The 11,958-nt window shown below is 39.2% G+C and overlaps 1 protein-coding gene across 2 annotated transcripts; it reads left to right on the top strand.

The window, feature by feature from the left end:
- The first annotated feature begins 234 nt into the window (after positions 1 to 234).
- tnfaip2b (tumor necrosis factor, alpha-induced protein 2b) lies at positions 235 to 10,932 on the top strand. Of its 2 annotated transcripts, none has more exons than XM_014169495.2 (13): positions 235 to 476; positions 5,939 to 6,142; positions 6,399 to 7,050; positions 7,144 to 7,255; positions 8,086 to 8,208; positions 8,340 to 8,434; positions 8,567 to 8,662; positions 8,758 to 8,884; positions 9,089 to 9,214; positions 9,351 to 9,506; positions 9,609 to 9,730; positions 9,973 to 10,105; positions 10,566 to 10,932. In XM_014169495.2, the coding sequence occupies exons 1-13, from the start codon at positions 443 to 445 to the stop codon at positions 10,602 to 10,604; spliced, it is 2,019 nt and encodes a 672-aa protein (XP_014024970.1). In that variant the 5' UTR covers positions 235 to 442; the 3' UTR covers positions 10,605 to 10,932. The 2 variants fall into 2 exon arrangements, with proteins under 2 accessions (XP_014024970.1, NP_001133726.1); NM_001140254.1 differs by having other exon boundaries at positions 366 to 481; positions 7,144 to 7,171.
- Positions 10,933 to 11,958: the final 1,026 nt, after the last annotated feature.

Below are 11,958 nucleotides of genomic sequence, written 5' to 3'. Positions count from 1 at the left end.
TCATAGTTCACTGATCATTTGTGTCAGCTCATTAATTATATTGTAGCTATAATGATAAGCAAATGTGTCATAAAGGTAATCATTATCTTGTACATTAAGTTTAAGTCAAATACATATTTGCCTGTTTATCATGTGAGATGCATGCAGGCCAACCCAGCACATGATAGGATTGGGAAATATGTTTGAGACTGTTGAGACATGCTCTATGAAAATAAACTCCAAAGCATCAGATCACAGAAGCCAGCTACACCTACAGGAAACCCCATATCGTCATATGAGGAAGGAAGCAATGTTGCTACAGAGCAGCTCAACCGTCTTATAAAAGACTGTTCAGTATTCTCCTGAGGTGTCTATTTCTAAGCAACATTCAGTTCACCAGGGCCACATGCAGGGGAGGTAGAACACTTGACCCATCATTAATATCAGCGCACACTGTGGAAGAATGAAGTTATTTCGAGGGTTGAGGAATGAAGCAGGTAAGGTATGATCATTTCTCAAGTCTAGAACTCAATGACATTGCATAACGGAAAATAAATCTAACAATTAAGCTTTCACTGCTTCAGTAGACTGTTGCTTAGCTACTTCAATAATAACTATCTGTTTAAAACAGGTGATAAATTCCATAGCCTCAAAGTGTTTTATGGCCGATTCAATCAAATCCGCTTTAGCCAACATCCGCATAACTGATGTTTTGACGGTGTTGGAGGTGAAACTGCGTTAATGCAGTCAAATCCACAAGCTCTCCCTGCATTATCCCTAAAGTGGAAATTGCCTTGGCTTCACGGAATTGTATTAAAATAAATCCCATGCAGCCTTGTTTACAAGTTCGAACACTGAAATGTGAGATGTCATCTCACCTCGATTAGGCTGATAGAAATCCTCATTATTTTGTTTAATAATTTTTCATTTGAGCATAATTACTGTATTTCTATATAACCTACACTTTCTCGTTCTGAACTTCTACAAAAGTGGGATAGGTGTGGTTTTGTGAGATATTTATAGGTGGTTTGACACTTTATTCGGACAGTAATGAAATAAGGATACAGGCAAACGCTAGAAACCGTGGGAAGGTTGGAAGCAGGCAATGATCCCTGTTCTCAAGTGGAAAGTTGCATGCAACACGTGCCTGGGAGTGTTGCCACTACACTAAGGCTCTACACAGGAAATATTAATAATGGTTGATGGCAGTGGTTAACTAAATCATAGTTTGCAGATTGCAAATATTCTGTATTTGTAATTTGGGTAAACTCTTTAAAATAGGGCTGAAAGAAAATCCTGCTTGCTCTCCAGGAGGGTTGGGAACTGCTGATCTATGTTTCCCTTAGAGTTGAGTGTTTGAAAATGTTCTTGTTATAATAATACATTTCTCAAAATCACCAAACCTTCAAGAAGAATGTAATGAATATCAATATTCAGGTGGTTTAGGCCTACTAGTTGAAGATCCTTGCCATCCTTTTACTCTACATAGACAAAATATGTGTTTATGAGTTGTGAGTCCACCTACCATCTCTGCCTACCATGTGAACAATACTAAAATGTCAAAAATTGATATTTGATTCCTGGAGAAATGCTTATTTGTATGACTTATTCAAAACTGTCCATGAATGGCTGCAAAAATACATAGCCTCATATTATTCAATTTCAAAGATAAGTAGAAATATGAGATTTGAAATATGTGTTTACAGTGGCATAATTAGGAAGAAGTGGAATAACAAAGTAAGTGTGGGGAATAACAGTAGGGTTCTTTCTGACAAGCACAGTAATTACCCTATATTTTAGCCCATCGTTGAGAATGAGAATTGTTCCACTGATCAGACTAATTAAAGTAAATAGATAATAAAATCTCCAGAAAACAAGTTGTCATCTAAAACAGGCTATAGGCTACATGTGCACCACCAAGTCAGAACAGTAGGCTAAATTAAGAGGGGGAAAAGGACAAACTGATTAGGGTGAGGTGTAACAGTGTAGGTTCCGTCCCTCTCTTCGCCCCTACTTGGGCTCGAACCACACATCAACAACGTACACCCCACGAAGCATCGTTACCCATCGCGCCACAAAAGCCTCGGCCCTTGCAACGCAAGGGGAACAACCACTTCAGGTCTCAGAGCGAGTGACGTCACTGATTGAAACGCTATTAGCGCGCATTACCGCTAACTAACTAGCCATTTCACATCGGTTACAGAGGCACATGGGCTACTAACAGCTTACTACACAACATACGCTTAGTATTACTTTCTTAGTTACAGTATACATATCTCCCTGGCATGTTACATCATTTACGCAGCAGCATACAATACGTTTTTGGACTCACCTTGTTGTGCTGTGCTCACTTGAACAGAAAGGTGGCGCTACGGTCCTTCATAGGCAAATTCTGTCATCAAAAATTGTCATCAAATTCTGGCATTCTCTGGATTTATGGTGTTTTCAAGACAGCTGGGAACTCGGAAAAAAAACAAAGTTGAATCATGATAACGTCACATATCAATGCAAAAATAACATGCAAAACAGGTGGGGCTCAAAACCCTCACCTGCCCTGAATGACGGGTTGCTACAGCGTGTTTTTACAGTTTTATAAACTCAGCAGAGAACGTTCTCTGGCTACGTTTCGAACTCATAAAAGACACTTTCACCCTCGTTCCCTTGGGGGAATCCCCGCGGCCATATTTGTCGTCGGTTCAAATGATTACCCAAGCAAGGGAAGTTTGCAACGTAAGTCCCTCAGCCCTCGTTTTTAATTGTACATCCACTAAGAAGAGTCAGCTAAAACTTAAAACCTCAACGTCAATATGGAGGAGTCAGTAAGTAAAAACGAATGTAAATAAGTTAGACGTTGTGCACGTAAAATGCACGTAAAAGTCATTATGTTTTTGTTTGGTTAGCTTTTGAAAAATGTAGAAATTAATCATTTTCCTTCTTCAGAAGTTCCAGCTAGGCAGGCTAATGTTAGTTAGCTAACTTAATAATTTGTTAGCTATCGTACTGTAGGCGTATTATATTAATAATTATATAACGTTAGTTAATATAATATAAGTAGACATGCAATCATAATTGACTGATTTTTGTTTTGTTTTTTCATATTTTTTTGTAAATTGTATATTTTAAAAATTAATATTATTGTTTTTTATTGCAAAAAAACAGTATACATAAAATAGGTATACAATCTGACAATGATTACAGACTATAGAAAGACCTGAAAAGATAAACATATTGTTTTAACAGCTTTCTTGTTAGAAGAATGTTTATTTTAGTCATTTAGCAGACGCTCTTATCCAGAGCGACTTTCAGTTGCGAATGCATACATTTCATACATTTTTTCTCCGTAATGGTCCCCCGTGGGAATCGATCCCACAATCTTGACGTTGCAAACACCATGCTCTACCAACTGAGCCACACGGGACCGTAGATGTAGAATGGTCTTAATGTACTGCTCAAATTCCTTATAGACAACACGAATAATGTTTTTTTATTCGTGATTTTACATTTGTGAATATGACATTTTACCATCAGCACAATTAGATTCATGAGGTAAAAATGTTTCTTTATCCTTATTATAGTTAAGGAAATCGAGCAGCACATTCTCCCATAAAAACCAAAAGTCATCAAGAATATTAACAATTATAAAACTATGAATATCTTTCCATCATTTCTTTACATGTACACAATGCCAAAATGAATGCAAAACTGTTTCTGGATGCTCAACACAAAAAGTACAGTTAATGTTAATGTATTTGTTGTTTCTTCAGGTAATGATTCGCAGGGTAATACTTATGGATCATTCTGAAAGAGACCTCTTTGACCTTGTTAACAAGCAGGTATTTGTGTGGTAATAACCAGACTTGTTTCCAACAGATATTATTGACAAATGTATTCCAGTAAGTTGTGACATAAGGAATGGATACAATATCCCTTTCAAATAAAGCACGTATAGATCTGTTGTTCTGAGGGAGCAAGGAGAAACACATTTTTCCTATTGGAGAGTCAACTGGATTAAGCAAGGGTAGGTCAAGAAGGTGAAGTCTGGTTACATCTCTAAACAACATTAGAGTTCCAGATAGAATAGCATCAAAGTTTATGGCAAACTCTCTAGGTGTAACAGGGATATTGTAAGGAGATAAAAATTCCTCATAATTGAGTAACAATCCTTCTGCATTGAAAAGTTGACTCACCAGCAGGATATGATTATTAAACCAGTTCTTAAAAAATAAAGACTTGTTTCTATACAAAATATCCTTATTGTTCAAAATGAAATACCTATGCGGTGGAAAAGTACGTTTATATATTAACGACCACGCTAAGGATACTTCTCTATGAAAAGCAGATCATTTTGTAGGAATCTTATCAATGTTATAGTTACAAAGTTACATAAAATTGAAGCCACCAAAATGGGAGAAGATATAATGAGGGATGAAATTCCAAATTGAATTTGGATTCTTTAAGAAATGTTTAGCCCAATTTATCTTAAACATATTATTCAAAGTAGGAAAATCAAAATAATTGAGACCACCATATTCATATGTGTTTATAACGACAGATTTCCTAATATAATGTGTACGATTTTTCCAGATGAAGTTGAAAAGCATCTGGTCAACCGCTTTACCTATTTTGTTGTCAAGATGTAGGGACTGGGCTGCATAAGTAAGTCTGGAGATACCTTCAGCTTTAGAAAGCAATACTCGACCTTTCAAGGATCCTCCCTTGCCCTGCAAGTGCATACAAAACAAAATGTCTAAAAAATATATTCGCTACATGTCTGTATTTGAATTGATATAATGTGGATTTGTATTATTATTTTATTTTTTATCTTCCTTATTTCTTTGTGGAATCCCTCTGGCTGTTCTGCTTTTTGTGTTTCACATGTTACTGTTTAATAAATAAAAAAGTGTAAACTCGTCAGACGTCAGGATCAGAAGTGTCCACTTCATTTGACGGCTGAGGGGAGTTTTTTAAGTTTTTGGAATGCCGCCTTTCTCTCCTTTCAGCGCCACTTTAACCTAGAGGGGCGTTTCTTTAAAACATGCATCCAATTATCTTGAGCCCTTACAGATTTAGACCAATCATATTCTTCAATATGCGGCGGTTGACTGTGTGTGGCAGGGCAGGACCGTTATAGAGGTTCCGCTCGTGATGTTAAATTGCAGGCGCATATGCTCCGATTTCAGAATGAGTTGGAGCACAGTTGAAAAGTTAAGGCGCTGACTTTATAATCGACTAATTACAAAAATAAATTCAGTACTTTTCAATGCGTGAGATATAAGACGTGTGCCGTGCGCGCGTGAGAAGAGGTTCAAATGCGTGTATTTCATGACCAATGCGTGAGAGTTGGCAACTCTGGTTCTACGCTATACAAGTAAAGTGGTCAGTCCAGTCGGGAGAGTAGAGCTATTCCTTTCCGTTCACACTTATTTTTCTATCTGGCTTAAGGTATGTCTATACTGAATGCTTTCTTTTACACATACTGAACGTTTGCTTATTATCTCAGAATTCTAATTAACAAAATATACATAGCAATGATATCTGCAGAATATATATCTTATCCACTTTTTTTAGGGTAACGTTAGATAAAGATATTGCTAGATAAAAGGCCTTACATTTTTAAATATTGTAGCGAATTTGGGGGAGCCATGACCAGGACCCAACCCAGTTCAGCGACTGTCAAGCTAACACTAATCCAATCAAATATTATTGGTCACATACACATTTTTAACAGATGTTATTGCGGGTGTAGCGAAATGCTTAACCTTTACACTAAACGGTCCGAACCTCTTGATGAGGTCGCTATCGCTATGTGTTGTGTTAAAGTCGGTGCAATATTTAACAGCGCAGCAGATTGAATACCAACAGTTTATTACACATTGTGTCTGTAAAACACCCCCACCGGCATGCCACCTCCGATGCTAATGCAGTAAGTGTCCATCTGTCTCTGACTGTCTCTATATAGTGATGAGGACTAGAAACATAGTCTCAGGAACAGCATCCACTGAGCCAAACTCAGTGGAACACAGCGGAAAGACAGCGCCAGCTGGAAGAAAGTTTAAACCTTTAACATTGCCCCAGATCCTAAGACGGAATTCCAAGAGTAACACCAGCATCACTGCTCCAGATGTCCCCAACACATCCAGTGTTATTACTGCCCCTCTCGAGGGTGAGTAAACACTGCAATGAGTTCTACCTTTATCTGTCATTGCATCGCATTTTCAAATGATTCCTTTCTTGTCAAAGGTTATTATCAAAATCCCTATGGAATTTACATTTCCCTTATGACTGATTCATTTGTTTATATAATATCTGTAGATGGTTAATATAACAGATATCATACAGTACATTCATATGCAAATGTTCTATGGCATATAGTTTAGACACTGTAAACACTACACAGTCTTTGTGGTCTTTCCCCTCAGAGTTGTTGACTTTTGAGCAGAACCTTGAGAGAAATCGCCTGTCTGCTGCTGGCCAACAGCTGATTGAGAGAGAGGAGCGTCTATATGGACAGATCTCAGAAGAGGTGGTTCAGTCGACCACAGAGAGGGAGGAGGAGAAAGAGCAGCTCACCAGAGATCACAAAGCCCTCCTCAGCCAAATAGACCTGGCTGTAAAGAGTTCTCTCAGTCCGGATGAAGACAGTCTTGAGGCTCTGAAGTCTGCAGTGAAAGCTATCCTACAGGAGGAGGAGCAGGATAGGCAATGGCTGAAGCAGGAGGGTAAACGGCCTGACTGGAGGCCCAGTGAGTGTAGACGTCACCACAACACTGTCCTCCAGAGCCTGGTGGAGGAGCGTATGGACAATGCCGAATTGCCTCCTGAAGAGAGCAACAAGCTACGCTCCTCCCTGCAGAGGGATGTCTGTGGGAAGGGCAGGCGGCTGCAGGAGGACCTGCTGAGGGTGGTGAAGGATGTGAAGGGCTGCTACCCAGAGGACATGGATATCTGCAACTTCTTTGGAAAGATGTATCACCAAGCCTTCAGCGCAGGAATGAGGAAGATTGAAGAGTATGGGCTGGGCATGGATGACTGCTCTTACCTCCTGTATTGGGTGAATGTTGCCTACCCAGAGTGAGTGATGTCTTGTTTGTGTTTGGTTATTAAAAGACTATATAATGAGGTAAGGAAATGTGACTGACTAGTAACTCCTGGTTTTTGTCTTAGAATTCTACAAAATCCGGAACTGACCAAGGTGATTAACCCTGAAATGTTTGGAAAGCTGTTGACTGAGGAGTTGACAACACCACTGGAGAATCAATGTCTTACTCACAAAGAGGTAGATAGGATTTAAATTCAAATGTGTCCTGCAAACTGGACCACAGCTTTCTGACCCATGTGTTTATGTTTTTGTACAGAAAAAGATTAGGGGCTATATTCAGTCTGTATCGCTGAAGCATTACAGATTGTGCAATAGAAATGTAAATGTAATATCTGTTTGAGCCGACATATGCAGCGTTTATTGTGAATAAAGTCTTCACTAATGCAGGAACATTGCCTTTAAATGTCAATCATGCTGTAATGCTGAACTTCCGCAATACGGATTGAATAGAGCCCTAGATTTGCCCATCTACAGATGTAGGATCTTGCAACAACAAAAAACTATTAAAGGTTTAAAAAGGCTTCTAAAGTTAGTAATTTCCACTTAAAATGTTCAGACTTGATTTACCCTTACTAAAAATGTATCAACCGTCTCCAAAAATGTAAATTTCCTGGATTATTTTCCTGCTGTTAGATGCAGCGTCAAATTAAGATCCTACATCTGAAGATGTAAATGATGGCTTGTGGATCATTAAAAAAAGTTTATGGTAATAAGCCGACACACTTTTTTGGTTCCAGGTAGGACTATTTTGGGTTCCGTGTAGAATCCTCTGGGGAAAGGGTTCTACATGGAACCCAATAGGGTTCTACCTGGAACCAAAAAACAGTTATTCTATGGGAACAGCCAAAGAACCCTTTTGGAACCCTTTTTTCTAAGTGTGTGGGCTTAGTACCATTTACTTTTTTTAGGTTATATTTTAGGTTATAGATAGCACCGTTTTTTCTAAGAGTGCAGAGATAAATGTTTCCCTTGTTAGATGCATTGTTTTGTTGATGCCCTGTTTTCAGGCAGAGGTGCAGACATTGATCAACAAAGTGCTGATGGTGGAGGAACAAGCCTGGATGGAGGGGTCTGTGCCTGAGCTCAGAGACAACTGTTACTTTAGCCCCTTGGCCATCGACGTAATTCAGGTAGACATCATATAGGAAATATTTGGCATCCTCATGCCTTTATTGCTCTAACTATTCAGTTAGTCACAAATTAGGTTGTTTATTTTAACAGGGATTAATTTAATACATTTTTTATTTCACTGTCCCTTTAGTTTATTAATGCTGCAGTGAAATCGATAGAGGCAGTTTGGGGAGACACGTCCAAAGTCCAGATAATTGTGTGCCTGTTGAAGGACTTCTTAAATAGGTACTACAGTATACACTTTTTGCAGGAAAGAATTGCATGTCCTGAAGTTACAATGCATTGTATTGTATTCTACTCCAAATACTATCAAATGATGATTATCTATTACTAATATACCAAATTACACACTTGCAGCTATAAGAAATTCCAGGAGAAAGTTCTCAAGGGAAGCAACAATGGAAACAGCAGAACTGTGATAATGGCCATTCTTGCCTGTGTTGAACAATTTAGGTATGTTTTACTTTTCTTTTCTGTTTTTTTATGTCCAAATTGATAGGACCACCATGACATTAGTCATCTAATTTGATGTCTATGATTCCACACAGGGACTATATTGTGAACAAAGCAGATATCTTCCCAGTGGATGTAAAGGAATGCTGTCTGTCCATAGTAGCTGAAATGAAAAACATTGGCTACACATCTTTAACAAGCCCTATACACAAGGATCTCAAGGTATAGCTGACTTACACAACTCATCTCTCTTTGATTTTGCGTCTGAGTCAAGTAATATAAAGTGCAATGTACCTACTAGCCTGTCCTTGCTCTTAATTCAGTACTGATCTATTGTCTGTCTGCCCTCTCCACACACACACACACACACACACACACACACACACACACACACACACACACACACACACACACACACACACACAGTCTCAGTACAGCGATCTGGGAACGCCTGTCTGGTTGGAGAAGAAGAAAGAGGTGTTTGATAAGCTGTTTGAAGGAATTAACAAACACACCCAGGATCTTAAGGGCTTGACTGACTCCTGTCATCAGGTAACTTGATTAACAGATTGATTGAGAGATGGAATGGCTGATTTCCTGGTTGGTTGGTAGGTTGGTTATAGATTGAGAAATTGATTGGTTGGTTGGTTGGTTGGTTGGTTGATTAATTGGTCGAATGACTATGCAGGAGCTGCTGAGCCAGCTGCACTTGGAGGTGACAGTGGAGTACGTGAGGAGGCTACTGAAGAGGAAGATCAAGCTGAGAGACAAAGAGATGCAGGAGCAGGCGGCCAGGTTGCTGTGTGAGGATGGCCAGAGACTACACAAACTGTTCACTGAAGCGGTGAGAATACACTCACTCACTCACTCACTCACTCACTCACTACTCACTCACACACACACACACACATACACACTGGAGATCATATTGTGTTTGTTGTCACAGGGTTCCAGGGAGGAGTGGCTAAGTGACATCCTGCCCAAGATTGCTGAAGTGCTGAAACTCCAAGACATTTCCTCCATACAGCTGGAGATAGTGACTCTGAGTCAAGCTTACCCTGACCTCAGGTTAAACTTTCATACTTGTTATTCACATAACTGTTGTTAGACAATACTGTAGCTATGTGATTTTGTATTTCCATTGCATATTCTAATGCAGTGATTGTTTATATTGAAACAGCTGAAACAGTTCCTTTTATAATACTAAATTCAGTTGCAGTGCCTTGCACAAGGCCAATAACACACTGCAGATGATGCTGTGTTTGCGTTGAACACCCAGTGAGCTCAACCTTTTCCACTTTGACCCACAGTGAATTCCAGGTGTCCGCCCTGCTTAGCCTCAAATCCAACCTTTCTGCCTCTGCCGTGAAGAGGGTAAAGAAGACCCTCCTGGACAACCAGGACACCACCAGCTCCCAGGATGCCCCATCTTTTTTCTCCAAGGTACAGGTCAGATGAGTGCTGAATACTCTTAATGAGTCAAGTCTGCAATGCTCTTGTAAGGAAAGTACCTTAAAGAGGGGACTAGCGTGGTTCTGGTTCCGGTTCTGACCAAAATGTTCGCTTATAAATTGTTCTGTGGACACCATAGATTGAAATAGCATGCATTCAGCGATAGCCCTAGATCTCACGGACTTGGAAGTATATATCTTCCACCTGTATACCTCAGGCTGTGAAATCTGACATCACTTGAAGCTGGGATGCCCTGCTTACCATTTCATTCACTCTTCAAATTCTCCATCAACTCCTGGCTGAATGCTACGTCACAGCCACTGACAAAGCACATGCCTGCAATCCTTAGATCCTAGCATAGCAGGAGAGAATGGTTTCATCACATCCAGAACTTTATCAAAGTCATCAAAAATAATTCACAGATTTTAAATGTTTTTTCTGTTTGTCATAGACGGACAATATTAATATGAGAAGAACGGCCAGTTCATAATGAGTTCAGGAAGCCAAGCTAGAGTCCTGTCTGATGTTCAGAAGGGTGGGGGCAGAAGTTTTGTTCAAGAGAAACCTTTAGAGAATATGCACATTTTCTCTAATGTGAAACATGTATTTTACAGTTATAAGGAAGTTTACATTTTATAGTTAGTTGTTTTAGAATTTGATTGTACTATATTTAGAAAGCAAGCCTTATTCATACAGTTTTGTTGAATAGGAAATACATCATAAAATATTTCATATGTGTATCATATTTGTACTGTGCACTTGAGCGTGTGTCCTCGAAAGTGACTACACCTCAGCAATAAAAACAATTTTAAATACCAGAGAGGTGGGATTTTAATCTTTCTTGGAGTATTCTGCATCACAAGTTATTGTTGATGGCCATCTCATGATAAATAATTACTTGTGGGTACATAGATTATAATTTAAATTACATTTTCCCTTGAATTGGTTAGTCAATGACTCCAAGTCATTGTTACCATTCTGTCAATGAAAATGCAAAGTATACACTCCAACCAATTGTCTAGCCGACCATGATTTATTTTGTGTATCAGTTCCAGGTAAACGCTCACTTTACCAGTAAGCTACTTATGACTTTGGAAGGAGGAAGGAAACCACATTAACAGCCTTGTTGTTGACAGGATAGGCATTTCAAGTGAGTCAGGCTGCCAATTCTTCCAGGTTAATGTCTCAATCTCCCCTGGAAGACTGTCAGTGTTTTGATAATAGCTTGTGATAAGGATTTAAGGGAAACACCATTCTTTGATGATAATGGCCCCTGGGATACCATTGAGGAAGCATGTAGTGGATGGGACTGTCCATTGAAAAAGATAAGATAAATACCATCCTACGTCTCTAATGGGGCCATCCAGAACGCATTCAAATTGACTTACTGATTACCGAATGTGTTGTGAATTACTGTACATTTTGGAATTTCCAATATTTGACTACTACTCTCACAAGCCAAAAAGTGAGACTACTCCCCACTCAGCTGAAGCAGTCACGGATAGCCTTACTGCCGTTGTCTCCATCTACAGGGCACTATTGGTTCTACACTCACTGCAAATGAAGTCTTTCCATTAGGCATTTTTGATGAGGATTAAAACCACTTGACCTCAAAATGAAAAACTTTAGGCAGTTTTAATTCCAATTTCTCTTTAAGACAGTAAATAATAACTTGCCATATAGTACCTTTAAAAAGTTGACAAAGACATGTGAACAGAGCTCCAAATATTGTGCAGTAGGGTGAGAATTTTAGGGTCATGTTGTTTAGAGTGGGGTCGTTATTGTCCTCTACCTGAGACTTCCCAGTTCCCACACTCAGCAGCAAAAAAGGCAGCCATACCAGG

The sequence above is a fragment of the Salmo salar genome, chromosome ssa01, assembly GCF_905237065.1.
Source record: "Salmo salar chromosome ssa01, Ssal_v3.1, whole genome shotgun sequence".
NCBI classification, from domain to species: domain Eukaryota; kingdom Metazoa; phylum Chordata; class Actinopteri; order Salmoniformes; family Salmonidae; genus Salmo; species Salmo salar.
The sequence above is the reverse complement of the archived record's forward strand: the minus strand, read 5'-3'. Positions and strand labels throughout refer to the sequence as shown.